General features: G+C 47.9%; 1 protein-coding gene across 6 annotated transcripts in view; it reads left to right on the top strand.

Moving 5' to 3' along the window:
* The window catches only part of rap1gapb (RAP1 GTPase activating protein b), a 74,666-nt gene that overhangs the window by 53,828 nt on the left and 1,859 nt on the right, over positions 1-18,979 (top strand). For 3 of the 6 annotated variants that reach the window (XM_061831911.1, XM_061831906.1, XM_061831905.1), the window contains 21 exons: positions 465-512; positions 1,985-2,023; positions 2,680-2,865; positions 3,043-3,146; positions 5,413-5,491; positions 5,590-5,643; positions 5,730-5,813; positions 5,932-6,032; positions 7,232-7,361; positions 9,045-9,200; positions 9,283-9,354; positions 9,425-9,511; positions 10,235-10,396; positions 13,056-13,187; positions 15,295-15,372; positions 15,653-15,762; positions 16,784-16,903; positions 16,978-17,107; positions 17,513-17,594; positions 18,401-18,534; positions 18,627-18,680. In XM_061831911.1, the coding sequence (XP_061687895.1) occupies positions 474-512; positions 1,985-2,023; positions 2,680-2,865; positions 3,043-3,146; positions 5,413-5,491; positions 5,590-5,643; positions 5,730-5,813; positions 5,932-6,032; positions 7,232-7,361; positions 9,045-9,200; positions 9,283-9,354; positions 9,425-9,511; positions 10,235-10,396; positions 13,056-13,187; positions 15,295-15,372; positions 15,653-15,762; positions 16,784-16,903; positions 16,978-17,107; positions 17,513-17,594; positions 18,401-18,534; positions 18,627-18,635 (2,088 nt within the window). In that variant the 5' untranslated portion in view covers positions 465-473 and the 3' untranslated portion in view covers positions 18,636-18,680. The remainder of the gene's footprint in view (positions 1-464; positions 513-1,984; positions 2,024-2,679; positions 2,866-3,042; positions 3,147-5,412; positions 5,492-5,589; positions 5,644-5,729; positions 5,814-5,931; positions 6,033-7,231; positions 7,362-9,044; positions 9,201-9,282; positions 9,355-9,424; positions 9,512-10,234; positions 10,397-13,055; positions 13,188-15,294; positions 15,373-15,652; positions 15,763-16,783; positions 16,904-16,977; positions 17,108-17,512; positions 17,595-18,400; positions 18,535-18,626; positions 18,681-18,979) is intronic. The other 3 variants (XM_061831907.1, XM_061831910.1, XM_061831909.1) reach the window with 2 other exon arrangements.

Here is an 18,979-nt window from a genome sequence, read left to right as displayed (position 1 = left end):
TGTTTTTTGTTTTCTTTTCCACGTTACTCACTCACACACACACACACACACACATTCTGGGCTTTAGGAATTGTCGGGAGACCAAGAATAGATCCAAAAGGGCCAAATCCCTCCCTGCCAGTCTTCAGTCCACACCAGTATTTCAGCTTTAACGACTTCTGGAGTTTGCCCCCCCCCCCCCTTTCCGTGTTTATCTTTTTTTTTTTTTTTTTTTACCTCCTCCCCCAGCATCTGATTGACTTTATGTAACGTGATTGTGAGTCACAGGCAACAAAGAATAATCCGACACCTCCGTGCTGGGCTAGGAATGACTTTGACGCTTTTGAACAAAAAAACGCCAACAAAAAAAAAAAAAAAACGCTTCCGTGCCGCTGCTTGTGCCTTTGAAAGATGCTGCGGTCCTCTTCTTTTTTCACCTGTTGTGTCGGCATCCTTTGATAGCTTTATTTTTCTCCTGTCTGCAGGGTTGCAGAATGGACGAGCAGCGCTGCCCCCTCCCTCCGCCCCTCAAAGTGAGTTGCAAATCCTCGCCGAGCGCGACGCAGAAACGCGTCTGTGATGGATGATATACGAGCCTGCTCTCTTATCAGCTGTTAGACGGGTTTTTTTTTGTTGTTTTTTGTTTTTTTGAAGCACGCTCGCTGACTGCGACCAGGCCAAATCCTTGTTGCCTCACCTAAATTTATGCATTTGGAATTCAACTTTGATACATATGTAGCCGCTTCGCCAGATGAGTTTTGGGTTGATGTCGGAATACTCAACAATTTGTCGTAAGTGTTGGAAATCTTACAGGGAATCGCAAATACCGGGTGGGGATATATTCACGTTAAGGGGGGTTAGGTGTGCTTTATTGCGGCCTGTGGTTAGAGGACTGGTTTGGTAAACCAGGGGTCGTGAGTTCGGATCTCAATGAGCGGTTGGATCACGAAGGGCATCCGGCGTAAAAACTGTCCCAGACAAATCTGAGCCTTCATCTGAGATGACATGCTGTGGCGACACCTAACGGGACAAGCCGAAAGAAACTTAGTTTTAGGTGTACTTATTGGGGGCAGGGGGGCTTCATTCATTCTATTTGGCTTCTGCGACACAAACGGTGCGAAATTCATCGCAATTTGATAAAAGCACACCTTAGAAAACATAAGTTGTACAACGTACCTCTTTCAATCAGCTTTAATCCTCAATGAATCCATGAAGCACTTCACTCTTTGTCATGTGTTTGCAAAGCGTCATTGTCCGATTCATTATTGTTGTTGTTGTTGGGTTTTTTTTTTTTTGATGACTGCAACTCGGAGAAGTTTGGCAAACAGTTTGAAAGCAGCGCATTTCAAATCCCGCTCAGCAGGCAAACTCCAACGTCTAACCTTCAAGTAAATCGGAACAGGTCTCGTCAAAAGATGAATTTGGTTGCCTCCGTCCAAGTCAAGTCCGACTGCTGCATTGACACTTCCCCTTCCAACCAAAATGTCGTCAAACAACCGTTCGTTGCTCCCCAAATCCTCGCCGTCTTCCGCGAACGTCCACTCGCTCAGTCGTTAGCTTAGCTTGTCCGTCGTGTTCTGGATTATCGCTTTGGTTTTCTTGCACTTTCTGTGGATGCCTCAAAGATTTTGTTTCATTAGGAAGCGCTGCTCAATGTTTCGCATGTGAGGCACGACGGTTTGGAGAGAACGTCGTCGATCTCGCTCTCCAAAAAAAAAAAAAAAAAAATCGCAAAACCGAAACACGGGCAGGAAGGTTGACCGGCACGAGAACCAGAGAGCGAAATCGGAAGGTGAAGGGAATGGCAAAATACACCATTGGATTCAAACGAGAGGCTGCACGCTGGCAAAGCGGATTTACCGCATATGGCGTTCTACAAAAGGAAATGTTGCGATCTCCGTCATGTTGGAAGGGTGCTACAAGTGTCCCGATTTAAAAACGTCCAGTGATGAGCAAAAAATAATCTTTTTCTTGGCTTGATCCACGTTTGTTTCCGTCCCTGCAGACAGAAGAGGACTACATCCCGTATCCCAGCGTTCATGAGGTACCGACCCAGGCCATGAAACTGACTTATGTTCTGTGTTCTGTTGTCAATAAATGCGCAACACTTTTGCTCGAACCTTCTGTGTGTTATCTGCCCGTTAGAGAGGAACCCAAATCTGGTAAATTGACAAAAGTGGATCGCTGACTTGCATTTGCTTTGAGAAACACCCCAAAATAGTATTGAAGGCGATCATTGACAACTACGGCTTGCTCGCTAGCTCAAAAGTCCCGAAAAGCAAGAGTCCACGTGAATCCGACTGACCGAATGAAGGCCTCACGGCTTCTGGGTATTTATTGGGTTGGTTACCTTTTCCGAGAATATCGGCGGGTTAGAAGGGTGCCTGAAACTGCCAGAAGCACCTGTAAAGAAACCTCTTTAGGGTTTGAAGCTCAAAAATACGTGAGCGACTACATACTGCAACACAGATGTCGCTTCATATTTATGTCATGTTGCTCACCTTTTTGTGTGTAATTGCTGAAAGGGTGAAAGAACAGCATCTTGACTGATTTGATAACTCGAGAACCCGCCATGGGATCGGTGGCTCAAAAACCCCAAAATGACGACAGCGCCGATAATTTCGCACATTATTTTTTGAGATGAAGCAAAAATGATGAGCGCTTTGGAGGGCTACGGATTGAGCATTGTGACTATCGCAGGTTCTCGGTCGCAGCGGGCCGTTCCCCCTCATCCTGCTTCCCCAGTTTGGAGGCTACTGGATTGAGGGGACCAATCACAAGCCTCGAGAGACATCAGAGGCGGAGCAACAACCGTGCCCCGCCTCCTACGTCAAGCTGGAGACCAACAGCGCCGCCAAGATCTACAGGAAGCAGTTCATGGGCAAAGTGAGCCGAGTTTAGCGAGAACGTCGCTCGCATCTTTCGCTAAGCGTACAAATGACGGTGACTTAAACCATGACGACTGCGAACGTGCGCCGTCACGTCACGTGTTTGTGTTTGTCATTGCGTGAATTTTTGTCAGCTGGCGCACGCACGAAATCTTCTTGTGCCGTCTTCTCCCAGGAGCACTTTAATTACTACACCGTGGACGCCGCCCTGGGCCACTTGGTCTTCTCATTAAAGTACGATGTCATCGGGGATCAGGAGCATCTGCGCTTGATGCTGCGGTACGTACGACTGCTTATTACAGTGTTGTTGTTTTTTTTTTAATAGCTACTATTCTGGGCCCCCGGTCAGTTATCATTCCCTTGGTTGCCACATTTTTATCTCTTTAATGGAAGAAGATGAAGTAATATCCCCTCAGCAACATCATCAACAACGACGAAAAAAAAAAAAAAAAAAAAAGAGTCCGCAGATGGCTCGCTTGGAATTTCACCCCCCCCATGAGCAACTTTTCCGAGCGTCCATCATCAGACGATTGATTTCATAAATGCACTCCCCGGTTAGGATTGCTCATAGAGGCCGTCGCTCCGGGAAGGATGACCCCGGAGCCGGCCGACCACAAGCCGTTTGCGGGCCGTCCGCATTCATTTGTTCTCCAACGGGATGTGAGTTCCTTCAACTTTTATGAAGGCCGTTACGGAACTTTCATCGCGTTAGGGACACTCTTCTGAGACGTCTTTAGTGGGGGGGAAATTGTTTGCGTTTGCTGTGCTTAACGTCGGCGAGGGTCGGGACTGGGGGATTCGGGTTCGGGGTTGGGTTAACGTTTGCCTGTTTTACTTTGCGTCAAATTAAAGGGCTCGATTTTGGTATCGACCAATCCATCGTGCATTTTCGATACCCCTGATCCTCTTTAGGGTCTTGGGCCGGCTGGTGCTTATCTGAGCTGACTTGAGGCGAGAGGCGGGGTCCAGTCAACCGCTGGATGTTCGGGATGCTTTTCGACTACCCCCCCGTCCTCCACACACACACACAAATTTTCTTTCATGAGCTCATCTGTGTTTTCGTCCAATTTTTGAAAATATGTCTCAAAGTGCACATTTTTGAAAGAAATCCCGCGTAAACTTTAATCTAGCGTGTGATGCAATGTCATTCAAAGACAACAAATGGTGGGGCATGAGGCTGTTGTCGCGACAAAGAATCAAAAACTCATTGTCAAATCTCATTCTTGGTGAAATGCATTCTCCTCATCACATATTTGAAAAAGTTGCAAAGCAGCACTGGCTTATCAGAATCCTTTTTAATGGCCAAGTACGTCACAAGGCGAACGAGGAATTTGTCGAGGGACAAACGAGCTAAGCAGCAGGACGGTAAATCCTAATTTATGGAGAGTGCTCGAGAGAGCCCTCGATGAATTGAAACGGCGCTTTCGGAGCCCGCGATTCGCCGGGCTTTCGTCGCCGGCGCAAATGAGTCATCCCCAGCCGCCTTCGCCAGATGACGGGCCTCGCCGGGGCAAAGTCGTCGACGTGACGGCGTCAGATCTTTGCGAGTCGCTCGGTGTGAATCGTCGGCTGGATTTCCCTCCACTGGCGCATCGTGCGAAAATAACGCCAGCGGGTCGGCGCTCCCGCGGCTCACTTAACTGATGAATTGATTTGACTTTCCTCTCCACGTCGTAAAAGCCACATTGGCTTTCTTTTAATGGGGCTGTCAAGTGGATGACGCAAGCCGACAGTCGCCCGGCCCGGACTGGGGGAGATGAACGGCCACCGTTTGGATTCGTTTCGTTCAAAAGGCGACAACGTTTTGCCCTTGTTCGTTATTTGACACTCGTTTCTTCCAGTTTTCAGCTGATGAGGGAAATCAGCAGACTCAGTCGCCCCAATGTCCCGAAACAAAAAGGAAATATCGTCGTGCTCTCCCTTCACGGTTTGGGGAGGATTCGGTTCTCGCTCACACGTGGGGAAGGCATCGCTCCGGATTTGAACGGGATCGACCGGAAGTGGTGACAAGTGCAGACGAGAAAACGTTTATCGGCTCAGTCCCTTCAAAAATCCTGAGACAAGGAGAGCACTTCAATCTGAATCAGTTTTATTGGGCGAGTGTGTAACAACACTCGAGGAATTTGTCTCCAGTAGTCGGTGCCGCCCTGGTACGACATTCACAATGTAGAACAAACAAACGAACAAGAGACATTCAGTTCCAGATCTGCAAGGTGCGCTCACCTACATATATGCTCCTACTAATACAGCACACATAGAATTTAATTAGCTATATTTCTTCCATATCCATACCGTCCGTGACGGGTTCTATTTTAAAATCCCCTCACCCTCACCCTAACCCTATCTCAAAGTTTGATTGAGCGAGAGTTGCAACTTATCAACTGCAGACAAGAAAACGTCACGGGTGGAAACACGACGAGGACTTGAGTTCAACACAAATCTCATCAATTTTCCAGTATTTTCCGTACGCCGGCTTCTTGCAAACGGACGGTCCCTTTATTCAGAAAGAAGAAGAATTCCCTCTGAATAACTCTTTGACTTTCAGCTCGAGGCTAAGAACCTACCATGATGTCATCCCAATTTCCTGCCTGACTGAGTTCCCCAACGTGGTTCAGATGGCCAAGGTAAGAAAAATGGCATTCAAACAAAAATAGCGCCGTCGTTCTGTTGCCTCATCATCTTTTTGTTCTTTTTTTTTTCTGTTTTTTTGGGGTGGGTTCAGTTAGTTTGTGAAGAAGTCAACGTGGATCGGTTTTATCCAGTTCTCTACCCAAAGGTGAGTCTTTTGAACGTTGTTTTGATTTGTTTTTTTTTTTTTTTTTTTTGTCTTTTTATCGACCGTTTCCATCATCTGGTCCTCAGGCGTCGCGCCTCATCGTCACCTTTGATGAGCACGTGATCAACAACAATTTCAAGTTTGGAGTCATTTATCAAAAGTTTGCTCAGGCGAGTGCTCCGCCTTTAGATGTTTTTTTTGTTTTTCTCTTGAAGACGCGTCGCTCGCTCGCTCGCCCGCTCGCCCGGGCCAGACTGACGTTCTTATCTGACGTCTCTCCTCTGGCAGACCACAGAGGAGGAAGTCTTTGGGAACACGGACGAAAGCCCGGCTTTCGTGGAGTTCTTGGACTTCCTGGGCCAGAAGATTGAGCTGCATGACTTTAAAGGGTGGGCGTGCTCTTTTCTCTTTTTCCCTCGCTTCCGTTTTTGTTCCAGGTCTTGCTTTGCAACGGACGTCGTCTTTCGCAGACAATGCTCGACTCTCTAAACCTAAAGGCAAATTTCCCTCAATCGATCGCAAGCCAATCGTGATCCGCGTTTATCATCGCGCCGCTAATCACCGATGGCTTTGCTATTGTTTAGTCACCCCACTGAGTCAATGTCAAGTCACGTATCCTCACGGTGCATTCGAGACTTCTGGAAGGTGGGAAATAAGTCATATGGGGTGGGGCTTGCTTGCCTGAGTACTTCAGGCCAGCAGACGTGAATAATAAAATACTGTTTCTGGATAAATATTTACATGATGCCAAGGAAAGCCCATGGCATCATTGTGAAACTTCTGGACTAGCGTTACAACGGGGCACTCTTCCCGTTGCTCCATTTCAAACACTCGAGCTCCCGTTTGGCCGTTATTGACTTCGCTATTGATTTCGACATCACCTGTAAGTGAACTGCTAATAAAAGCTAATCGAGGGCCATTTGTCACGCGGACGATCCGGGATGGACTTTGCGGAAGAATCCGGAGACTAAAGTCAACAATTTGGGAACTTTGGACTTACTTGGCGAACCCTTATGAAAGATTTTGAGTGGACTCAAAAGTCTTTTCCAGTTTCCATTTTAGAAAAAGGTGATTTGTTTTGCCTGGTGGCAACCCACCAGTGTGCTTCGGCGTCGACTGCAGAGACCAGCGTGACGCACGTTTGGAAGGAGCTCCAAAGATTATGATGTTTTCATTCAGGAATTCCAATTTTTTCAATCAAATCGGGAAAAATTCAATAGCAAGATGCAAGGGTTGCAATTTAAAGACAATTTTTTGGAGCGTGTGGTCGTCTTCTTTTTCCTTTCAGCGTGTCTGGTTAGCAGGCCGGAACAGATTAACGGCATTGCCGTTCATCTTAATGAGGAAAGGTGATTTGAAAGTGTTTTGAGTTAAGAGCGTGGTCACGGAACGGAACAAATGAAACGTCCAAGTTGCGACTGCGCAAGACTACAACTCAACTTCCGACAAAGTCATGACTTGACTGGACTGGCTTGACTCGTGCCAGGGTCGCTTGGGACTTGCTTGAAACTGGGAAATCAAGACTTGAAACGTCCTTACGACTAGCACAGATGTGACTTGCTCCCGTCTCCACGTCGTATCGTTGCAGCTTTCGAGGAGGCCTGGACGTCACGCACGGCCAAACGGGGACGGAGTCGGTCTACGCCAACTTCCACGGCAAGGAGATCATGTTCCACGTCTCCACCAAGCTGCCGTACACCGAAGGAGATTCCCAGCAGGTACGGCGACACTCCACTTGCCGGCCGAACGTGTTGGGACGAGAACTGCAAAGGTGGTTCTGCACAGCACAAATGCTGCGCTTCTCCGTGTAAGATTTTGCGTTGGTTCCCCTCGACTCTTTGGTGCGCTGAAGAGGGTTGTTACCATGGTAACGCCTCCATTCCGTTATCAAAAGGCCGGACCGTCTCACGTGGCCTGATTCTTGAATGGGGGGGGGACTAGAGCAATCATTGTATTACCTTCCCCAAGCTACTTCTTGGGTACTCGTCGCCATTGTTTGTATTTAATGGAAAATTATATTTTTACTGACTTGTATAAAAAGATGGCTCTCGCGTGTCAGCCAGCCAGACAGCCGGCCAGCCGGCAAGTGTGAAATGAAACAATACAGCAATGTGTGCCTGTCAGTGGGTCTTTCCGCACTTTGAGTGACAGAAAAAAACGTCCCCATGACTCCGCCCATGACCAGTATAGCTAAGCTGGGCAAAGATCCAGAGCCGCTTTCGAGTGATGGCCACCACACTAACGTTGACAAGAAGGCAAATCATGCCGAAACACACACAGACGCACATCCTCGATGGACGCAACACTGCTGATTGGTTGTTTTTCCTCAGGTGTGGTTGAAAATCAAAAGAGAGGCAAAAGATCGCACCAACGAGGGACGATCGACCCCTCCCCAGATTGTTTTACTTCCCCTGCCATAGTGTCACTTTCAACAAATACAATGAAGAAATGTCGGTTTTTTTTTTTTTTGTTTTTTTTTTAATTGCAAAGATCCCTTTAATGTCTCCGTGGATAACGCGTGAATGTTAATGATCCGAATTGGCATTTTTTGGGGCCTTTCCGATTTGGCCACTTTCCGAGGCCACTGCCCGGGTCGTCGTCCCAATTCCTCGCTTTCCGGCGTTCCGAGCGCTCCCATCTGTGTATGGGGGAAAAAAAAAAAAAAAAAAAACCCCACCGAGGAGCGCGTTATCCGCATGGCCGCATTGAGCGCGTATGAACATATGAAAGATGACAGCCAATAAAGTCACGGCTGATGAAGCAGCCGCCGCTCTGCGTTTTGTTCCCCTTTTTTGCCTCCGCCGTTGATTTCGAGGAAAAATGTTCTTATTAAATCGGAGCCAAAATGAACGGGAATTTTATGTTCAGCTGCTTTCAAGGAAAATGTTGTATTAATGTTGACCCCGAGTTCAACGGAGATGTTACGTGTTAGACTAGGGGTGCGAAAGCTACGGCCCGGGGGCCGCCTTCACTACGGCCCGACAAAGATCAGTACAGAATTGCCTGAATCGTACCAAAAAAATCACGTCTGCAACGCCGACTTGTTCCACCAGGCTGTGGCGTAATGCCACGCGGTTCCACCGGGCGGCACGTCCGGTGATATGTTGAGTTGACTTTGGCTCTTGTTTCTCCTCTTCTTCGACCACCAGGAGTAGTCCGAAGAGAAGAAAGTCGACAGCCAATGCCGAGCGGTGATTCTGCCACTTAATAAAATCAACGTGGCGAAAACAGGATGCAATTACTGACCAGTTCACAATTTGTAGTTTGATCGCTGTAACGTTCAAAGACGTTTAACGACGCGTACGATTTGCCGACATAAATGTAGTGAAGAGACGGGGGATTGGGACTCGATTGCTGAGTCTCCGATCCTACAATGGCTCCGCGATTGTGTGTCACACCAGCTGCAGAGGAAGCGGCACATCGGCAACGACATTGTCGCCATCGTGTTCCAGGAAGCGAACACGCCCTTCGTTCCCGACATGATCCAGTCCAACTTCCTCCACGCCTACGCGGTGGTCCAGGCGGAGGACCCGTGCACAGACAACGTCACCTACAAGGTTTGCTTCTGGCGAGGGAGCGATCAGGGAGGATTTTTTTTTTGTTTTTTTTTTTTTTACGTCATCGGGGCTCCGGCTGCAGGTGTCGGTGACGGCGAGGGACGACGTGCCCTTCTTCGGACCGGCCCTGCCTGACCCGGCCATCTTCAGAAAGGTCAGCGACGGCGTCAAAGCCAAAGCCACCACCTTGGCTTGTTATTTCTTCTTCTTTTTCCCTTCTGCAGGGCCCGGAGCTTCGCGAGTTCCTCTTCACCAAGCTCATCAATGCCGAGTACGCTTGCTACAAGGCAGAGAAGTTTGCCAAGCTGGAGGTGAGTCCAGAGCCTTGCGATCCGCCTTGAATTTTTTTTTTTTCTCTTTCTTTGGGGAAGCCAACTCATAAAACAAAACACGATAATATAATCCCACATTTTTTCCAAGTTTATTCTTTTTTTTTTTCATCTATGCAATTATGATGACTGTAGGTTACCCTAACCACAAATCAAAAAGAATAGCGCTGCTTCTTCTTCTACAGTACTACTACCACTCATTCTGTCATTTTAGTCATTTTTTTTGCAGAGGATAAAGAATACATATCGCCACATTGTCTGTGGCGTTCAAATATCAGTCGCTTCTTAAAACGCAAGTATCGGCGCTAACCGTGAGCATGTCAATGGCGTTTTGCATTGTTTGTTAGCATTAGGCTAAGCGACGCTTGAATAATTGAAAGCGAGCACGCGTTGGTGCTCGTTTGGGAAATTTTGCAAGCAGGAGAGGAAAAGCAAATGATAAGGATGAGTTTAAAAAGTGAGTTTTAATATGTTGGAATTTGTTTCAAGAAGTTTAAATGTGTTTTAAATGCGACGGAAGGGTAAAAGTATAAAACTGCGATCATTTTTTTCTCGATAGTGCGGATTTTCACCGACCGGATTCACCGCTACGTTACAGTCGGGAATTTGCACATTTGCACTGCAGGCGTTGGCGCTGATCCGGCCAGAGTCGGCCATTTCGTAGCCGCGGCATCGGCGTGGTCTTTTTTTTTTTTTTTTTTTCAGGAGCGGACACGTTCGGCCCTTTTGGAAACGCTTTACGAGGAGTTGCACGTGAACAGCCAGTCCATGATGGGCTTGGGCGGGGACGAAGACAGGCTGGAGAACGGCGGCGGCGGCGGCAGCGGCGCAGGAGGAGGCGGGGGAGGCTTCTTCGAGTCCTTCAAGGTTCCTTTTCCTTTTTCTTTTCCCTCTCCAAGAATCTGCATGAGTGAGAATGAAGAAGTTTGCAGATGCTTTTGTGTCCCCTGCCTCACAGCCCGGGGATTCTGGGTATTCATTCGCGACAAAGCCAAGCGGAGAAAATGGCTTTTGTATCTCAAAGGATCAGGCCTGTGGCTCCTGATTTCCTCGCTTGGCTCGCGACGGATGTTTTGGGGTTGGTTTTTTTTTTTTCCTTTCTTTCTTTTTTTGACATTATGTACTAGACGTTCTGTGTCCGGACTGGCCGCGCTCCATCAATCCATTTGGACCGCGGGAGTGCATCCAGGCCGGCGGGAGCTCCAATTGTGTACGCCTGATCAACACTTTTATGGGGAAAAACTGCATTTTTTTCCGCCACATTTTTCATCAGTTCTCCAGGTGTTTTAAAAAAAAAATTGTTTGTGACCTACTTTGGGCAAAATAGCTCAAGAATTCAGACTTTCCAGAACATCCCACGTGACGCAGCTTGTTTTTGGGGGCTGGCCCCGTCCAGACGACCCACCCCAAATCGGGCCGGGCCGACGGCGGCTCCAGTTTTCCGCTGGTCCATCGGTTACGGAGCGTCGTGACAACAGCAGCTTCTACTTAGCGGAGCGGAACACGCAGTCGGAAAAGAGAAGTTGAGCATTCAGAAAAATAACAAAGATTTTCACCTGTGGAGGGAGCCAGCAAAAACAATATAATTTGCATCTTCACCAAACAAATTATGATCATTTCATTTGGGACACACAATGGTAAAGACGTTTTGGCATGAAAGTGTGAAAAATATCACATTGGAGTGCCCCCCCCCTTGAACAATTATTACCTTTTCAATAACAACTGAATGTTTCGGGGATGAGCCAGAAATGACATTTCCTGCCCGGCCTGGAAACGGCCTGGGGGGGGGGAGGAAAGAGAATAGATGGATGGATGGATGGATGGATGAATAATAGCAGCTGACACTAATTCTCCCCCTCTTTTCAGTCAAATTCAATGATGCTAATCTTCTTCTTCTCCTCCTTCTCCTTCTTTCGGCTTGTCCCGTTCAGGGTGGCCTCTTCTTCTTCTCCTTCTCCTTCCTCCTCCTCCTTCTCCTTCTCCTCCTCCTCCTTCTTTCGTCTTGTCCCGTTCAGGTTGGCTTCTTCTTCTTCCTCCTCCTCCTCCTCCTTCTTCTTCGTCTTCTTCTCCTTCTCCTTCTCCTTCTCCTCCTCCTCCTCCTCCTTCTTTCGACTTGTCCCGTACAGGTTGGCTTCTTCTTCTCCTCCTCCTCCTCCTTCTTCCTCTTCTTCTCCCTCTCCTTCTTCTCCTTCTCCTCCTCCTCCTTCTCCTTCTTTCGGCTTGTCCCGTTCAGGGTGGCCTCTTCTTCTTCTCCTTGTCCTTCTCCTCCTTCTCGTTCTCTCCTCCTCCTCCTCCTTCTTTCGGCTTGTCCCGTTCAGGTTGGCTTCTTCTTCTCCTCCTCCTCCTGTTTCTTCCTCTTCTTCTTCTCCTCCTCTCCTTCTTCTCCTTCTCTCCTCCTCCTCCTCCTTCTTTCGACTTGTCCCGTACAGGTTGGCTTCTTCTTCTTCTCCTCCTCCTCCTCCTTCTTCCTCTTCTTCTCCCTCTCCTTCTTCTCCTTCTCCTCCTCCTCCTTCTCCTTCTTTCGGCTTGTCCCGTTCAGGGTGGCCTCTTCTTCTTCTCCTTCTCCTTCTCCTCCTTCTCGTTCTTCTCCTCCTCCTCCTTCTTTCGGCTTGTCCCGTACAGGTTGGCTTCTTCTTCTCCTCCTCCTCCTCCTCCTCTTCCTTCATCCTCTTCTTCTCCCTCTCCTCCTTCTCCTTCTCCTCCTCCTCCTTCTTTCGGCTTGTCCCGTACAGGTTGGCTTCTTCTTCTCCTCCTCCTCCTCCTCCTCTTCCTTCATCCTCTTCTTCTCCCTCTCCTTCTTCTCCTTCTCCTCCTCCTCCTCCTGCTCCTCCTTTCGGCTTGTCCCGTACGGGGTGGCCGCAGCGTGTCATCTTTTTCCATCTAAGCCCGTCTCGTGCATCTTCCCACTGTCCTCATGTCCTCCCTCGCAACATCCATCAACCTTTTCTTTGGTCTTCTTCTCCTCTCCCTCTTTTTCCTGGCATCTCCATCCTCAGACTCTCTCGCCTCCGAACGTGTCCAAACCGTCAAAGTCTGCTCTCTCTCTCTCTCTCACCTTGTCTCCGAAACGTTCAACTTTGGCTGTCCCTCATTTCTAACCCTATCCAACGTGCTGACTCCAAGCGAGAACGTCAGCATACAAATTCTGTTATTGATCAAATTGCATGAAAAGGACCCATAAACAACTGACCGTGAACGAACTGTCCCATTCCTCGGTGTCAAATGCTTATCGTGACACGTTTCCCTCCCCCATGTGTCATCGGCGATATTTGCACCTGTTTTTTTTTTTGTTTTTTTTTTTTACATCCGACCGATCTTTGCTAGAACTCCACAAATGTTAGCCGTTCTGCTGGTTGGGCTTGAAGGGGCTTTCCACTGATTTTGAGGACGTTTGAACTCCTACGGAAAGTAACCCACGACCCCCCCCCACCCCCGCTCCGCTCCGCAACCCCCAAACGATTCAAGCCTTGGCGACGCCATTCATTTCCCCCACCCGTTGACCGTGTGTCCTCGTCTCTCTCTGTAGCGGGTCATCCGCAGCAGAAGCCAGTCAATGGACGCCATGGGCCTCGCTAGCAAGAAGTCACACACGGTCTCCACTAGTCACAGTGGCGGCTTTACCCACAATCCGCCCGAGACCCCCAAAACAGCCGGCATTGTAAGTAGCACGTTGCAGGATACGCTGCACCACCGTCCGCATGTCAGGGTTCCGACGTCAATATGCGAACGGTGAAAACAAAAACGAAAAAAAGATCATTAGAAATACACGCTAGGTCTGGAGAAGCGTGGAAAACGGAAAAAAAAAGAGGACTTCCTAAAGAACGTGGGCCTTTTCTGCGATGCCAGATCCAGTCCTCAAAAGAAAGAGTCATGAAAGCAAAAAAAAAGAGAATATAAAATCAGCTTGTATGTTCGTATGCATACATGTACGGAATCGACCACATTTTGGTACGTACGTTTAGCTTCATGCTAACACAATGCAAAATGCCCTTGACAGGCTAACGAATAGTGTCACCGTCCCTTTAAGCCACAGGTGTCAAACTCAAGGCCCGGGGCCCCAGATCCGGCCGCCACGTGATTTTGTGTGGCCCGCGGAGGCAAATCATCCGTGTTAACTTTTATAAAAAAGAATTTCAAATTTTCATATAAATGAGAATGTTGAGATATTATAAGACAAACATGAACACTGGCTGAAAAAAGTCATTAGCCTCGACGTCTGACTAGTTCATAAATTTCACGTGTAAATATGATGCGGCGATTAAAAACATTTTGCGGTTTGACAGTCATAACGGCCCTCTGAGGCAAACCCAAACCACAACGTGGCCCGCGACAAAAATGACTTTGACACCCCCGCTTTAAGCAACCCTATTTGGACACAAACGGTGCAGTAAGACACGTGGGCAAGCAATATCCTGTAACAATGCTCACAGGCATTCTTGTCACTACTCCTGATGTAGCTCAATTCGGGCGTTTGGAAATTTCAAAGGCGGGGGAACCCTGACACGTCAAATCCATTCTTGTTCTTTCCAAGCCACACACGTAACTCCAATCAAAAGCAGCATTCAGTCCCCTCGCAATGGTTTAGCCCCAACCCCCCCCACACCCCTTGTTGGTAGATCCCTCAGCACCCTCTCATCTTTCGAAACGTGATTTTGAAATCAGTCGTGGTCGTTAGGGGCTGTTTGACTACCCAGACTTCCCTCGCTCCCCCCTCCGGCGTGTGCTGCCGCATGCGACGTCGACAATCGCGTCCCGTTGGCGTGTCGTCCGCCTGGTCGTGCGCGTGTGCGGCTGCGGAATGAAAATCGCTGTCCTGTGTCGTCGTCGTCGTCGTCGTCGTCGTTGTGTGCGCTTAAAGGGCTGCTCGGCCCCTCTTGTCCTTGCTTGAAGACAAACTGCATGACTGTTGTATTTTGCTATTTTTATTATTATTTTATTTATTATCTTTATGACTTTGAGTTGTTGCTTTTTATTTTCATTTTTTTGGTCAAAATATTCACTGTAATTATGACTTTAGCATAGCTTTGTGGTAGACTGCGGCGTTTTAGGGAAACGGAACGCCGTCGTGACCCGCCGAAAACGTTTGCCCACCCGCACTAAAATGATCAGATGCACAATTTAATACTGTATAAGTTTCATATTTTTCTTCAATTATTGTTATTACCAAACATTTTTAAAATAAATGAAAAATATAAAATAGGGTACAACTTAAAAGGTTTTGAAGTTGTATTTTTTATTCTATTTGATTTTTGTATTATTCTATTTATTTTATGATAAAAACATATTTACATTTAAACACAAAAAAATCTATACTTACTGGACAAATGTTTTTTCCAATTATGAAAATATGTATTTCTACAACTGTCAAACTTAAAACATTCCAGAATATTTATTATAAGGTAATAGTTGCAACATATAATATATATATGTTGTATATACATATATATATCCAACATATAATTCATGAACAAATGCAGTAAAAATATATTAAAAAAATACGAAACATAATATGTAATGCAAGTAACGATGTGGCGTCGTTGTTATTTTTCTACATTTTGAACCTTTTGTTTTCTGGAGTTTTAAGCTTCATAACATTTGACATAACCTTCTGGTTGTCGCGCGTAGCAGCAAAGTTTAAAGACATTTTCACCCGGCGAATGAGAGTTTAAAAAAAAAAAAAATCATTTTGGCTGTGTTTGATGTTTGATGTTGCGATGTGTTGACATGATTTTGTCTTCTTCTCTCCCGCCTTTTGTGTGCCTCAGTCATTGCTCGTCCCGGGGAAAAGTCCCGCTAAATGCAGCCGGCGAGGCAGCGCCATAGGGATAGGAAGCATAGAAGAGGTTCATCTTTTCATATTTTCACTTCTTCTCAGATGCTGCAGCTAACGAGTGTGCTGATGCTTTTCTCAGCTTCGCCTTAACTTTGCTTTTTTTGCGCAACCCGTTTTACCTTTGTCTTTTTTTTTTTTTTTTTTTTGCACTACTGATAAAATTGATAAAGATGAACTTTGGTAGATGAAGACAACATCAGACGTTCTCCCACCACGACGACCTTAACCTGACCTAGCGAGTCGAACGTGGCGTCGGTTCGCGTCGTGTCTGAATGTGGTCGTCTCCCCAGTCCCTGATCATTCCCGGGAAAAGCCCCACCAGGAAGAAGTCCGGACCCTTCGGTTCCCGTCGGAGCAGCGCCATCGGCATCGAGAACATCCAGGAGGTCCAAGAGAGGAGGTACGGAGGAAACCGGCTCATTTGTTGCACGGGCGTGCTCCCAACTTCAAACGTTTCCGATCGTAAATCATTTTTCGCCACTTAAATGATTGGTCGTTAATCTATTCCAGCACCGCCCCCCCCCCCCCCCCCCCGTAAAAACATGAAAAAGAATCACATTTGTTTTTAAATAAGGAAAATAGCACCCAATCATATTCTACTTTAAGAACATCCATTTTCTTTGCCGCTGATCCTCACGAGGGTCGCCGGGAGTGCTGGAGACTATCCCAGCTGTCAGGTAGACCCAGAACTGGTTGCCAGCCAGTCGCAGGGCATTGAGCCCGGGACCTCAGAACTGTGAGGCCAATGCTCTACCAGCCTATCATAAGAACAATTATTATATTTACATCGTGACATGAAGAATTCCAATCCCAGCCCCGCCTGTGTGGAGTTTGCATGTCCTCCCCGTCCGTGCCTGCGTGGATTTTCCCCGGGTGGGCAACTCCGGTTTCCTCCCGCATCCCAAAAACATGCGGCATTCAATGGACACGCCAAATTGCCCCTAGCTGTTTGTCTCAATGCGCCCTGCGATTGGCTGGCGACCAGTTCAGGGTGTGCGCCGCCTCCCGCCCGTTGACAGCTGGGATAGGCTCCAGCACTCCCTGTGAGGATAAGCAGCAAAGAAAATAGCTGGATGGATGGACATCGAGAACATTTTGTACATACATCGGTGCGTGATTTAATGCCTCAATTCAGTTCATCGTGCCGCTCCTTCTGCCGTGCCAGCCTCGGCCACCGGGCGGCGGTATAATACCGTCACGCAGACAATTTTGTGGGGAAAAAAAGTCATCGCTGCTCTCAGTGATTTAATACGCTGTGATATTTATTGTTTTCAGAGGATAAAGAAAATATGCATGGATTACAAATATTGACAGTCCATCTTTGTTTTCGTTGGAGCTCGACTCTTTATTCATGAATGTGCCGCTGAGCGACAAGCAATTTGGAAACCGGAGAGCGCTTTTGTGCCAATGTCGCTTCGCAGCCGCGACGTGTCGCCGTGCACCCAGAGGACGTCCGACGCCGGCCCCCCCTTCTGCCAGGAAAATAGATCAGACAACTCGTCCAATCACAGCTCTCCTGAGTTTCCCCCTGCCAAGAACAGGTGACGTCTTCGGCTGAACGCACGACGCTGAAAACGACGGAAGGTTAGAGTGACGCGGGGGGGTCGGCGTGCAGCCTGGTCACGTGTTGCAGGGCGCCGTCCATCCCGGAGGCCCAGGACCTTTCCCGATCTTCCTCCAACGCCAGCAGCTTCGCCAGCGTCGTGGAGGAGCACGAAGTCGACGGCGACTACCAAGCGCAGCTGGTGAGGACGCCGGCTGGAGGGAACCTTTAGTGGGAGACGGGGAGAGGTCATTTGGAGATCGGGGGGGGGGGTGTAAAAAAAACCCTAAAAAATGCTAACGTGGGCGTTGCACACGCACGGCACGGTGGAGCAACCGGTTCTGAGGACCGGGGTTCAAATCCCGACTCCGTGTCTGCGTGGCTTCCCTCCCACATCGCCCAACTTTCTAAATTGCCCCAAGGTTTTTCTGTTGTCTTTCTCCATCTGCCCTGCGATTGGCGATTGGCCGGCGACCAGTTCAGGTTCACCCGTTGTCAGCCGGGGTAGGCTCCGGCATTCCCCGCGACCCTCGTGAGGATGAGCGGATGGCCAAATTGGAGTCTTGCAGACCATCTAAAAACGGGCCCTTTTCCGCCTCCCCCGCAGGAAAGCGCGTCGGCTCCGACGCCGCACAAGAGAGACTCGCCGGACGACGCGTCGCTCACTTTCGGCCACGCCGCCGTCACAGGTGACGAGTTCACGTGCGTCGAAATGTTGCGGTAGTCTCATATAAAACTCACTTTTTATACTTATCCTACGCATTGGTGCTCGATGTGTAAGCATCTGACGTGCATTTTAAAGCATATTTCTCGATTATCCTATTAAAATGTATTTCACAGAACCTCTGTTTTTCGTGATTAAACTAACGCACCTGACTGTACAAAACCAACAAAGTTACATTTCCCAGAGTAAATACATTCAAACGCAATTATTCCCTTCCAAACACCTTTTGTGTATTCACAAGAATAGGAGAAATTTTATGGATAAAACCGAAATAGCTTCACATACAAGAAACCAATGTGGAAAAAAAAAATAGAAATGTGTCATGAAATGCACAAGAGAATATTTCATATCACGCTCTTGTTTGCTAAAAACTTGTATGTGGAAGATAGCGGGGGGGGGGGGGGGGGGAGAGATGTTTTTGAAATTTATAAAGCATTTAAAACCGCCACCGCCGTCATGGATGGATGGCAAAATGGTGCTGCAACCCATGAAGACGGGCAATATAACAGTATTCAGTCATATTCTTTATCATGCATTAATGACATTAAATAGGATTAAAAAACAATCAGTATAAGAAGGGTCGGAACTCCTCACAGATCATCAGTGCGGCACTCGTAATAGTTATAAGAATATGACAGTCGATATGAGTGCTGTACTGATGAGCTGGAGAAGTTCCATTCACGTCATTGGGTGAAGATGATTTGACACACAAAGAATTGAAATCGCATCTGACGCCACCGCAACCTTCATTTGCTTTGTGCGTTTGAACAGGCGCACGCGCTCCCTCTTCCCACTCGCCGGCGTCTCAACTCCAGCAACAAAACGACGGCGCGAAAGGACCTGAGACAAAAGGGACAGACGGCTGTTCCCGGTCGGAGCGCCCCCGTCTGGAGCACAGGTCCTCGGTATAAAGAAAACTAGTCCTTTGAATTCTTTTTTTGTTTTTACAAAGTTGACTACAAGCCGATATGCAAACGCTGTTGCTGTTTTTACGCAGAACTGTTAGGTACCACGACGACGAGCCAGCCGCCGCATCCGCCATCATCATCAGGTTGGAGGCTGCTTTCTGTTTCATTCTCTCGAGTCCTTTACAACGCTAAACCGCATCGTACACGAAGCCGCGTGGCCTTCGAGATCCACCCGGTGGAAGGAAACTTTGGCGACAGGTCAAATTCGGTGGTCTAAACCGCCGGCGCGGTTTTTATGTCAGTGGCGTATTATGAATTTGAGAAGGGGACACCCTCACATTTTCTGCCAGGAGTTGTGGAAATGCAATGACACAGCGCAGAAATCAGTGCTCAGCATTTAAAGGGAAGGAGAGGAGCTGCTTTGATTGGCGGCGAATGAAGT

The sequence above is a fragment of the Syngnathoides biaculeatus genome, chromosome 10, assembly GCF_019802595.1.
Source record: "Syngnathoides biaculeatus isolate LvHL_M chromosome 10, ASM1980259v1, whole genome shotgun sequence".
NCBI lineage: Eukaryota > Metazoa > Chordata > Actinopteri > Syngnathiformes > Syngnathidae > Syngnathoides > Syngnathoides biaculeatus.
Note: the sequence above shows the minus strand (reverse complement) of the source record. Positions and strands in the feature narration are given on the sequence as shown.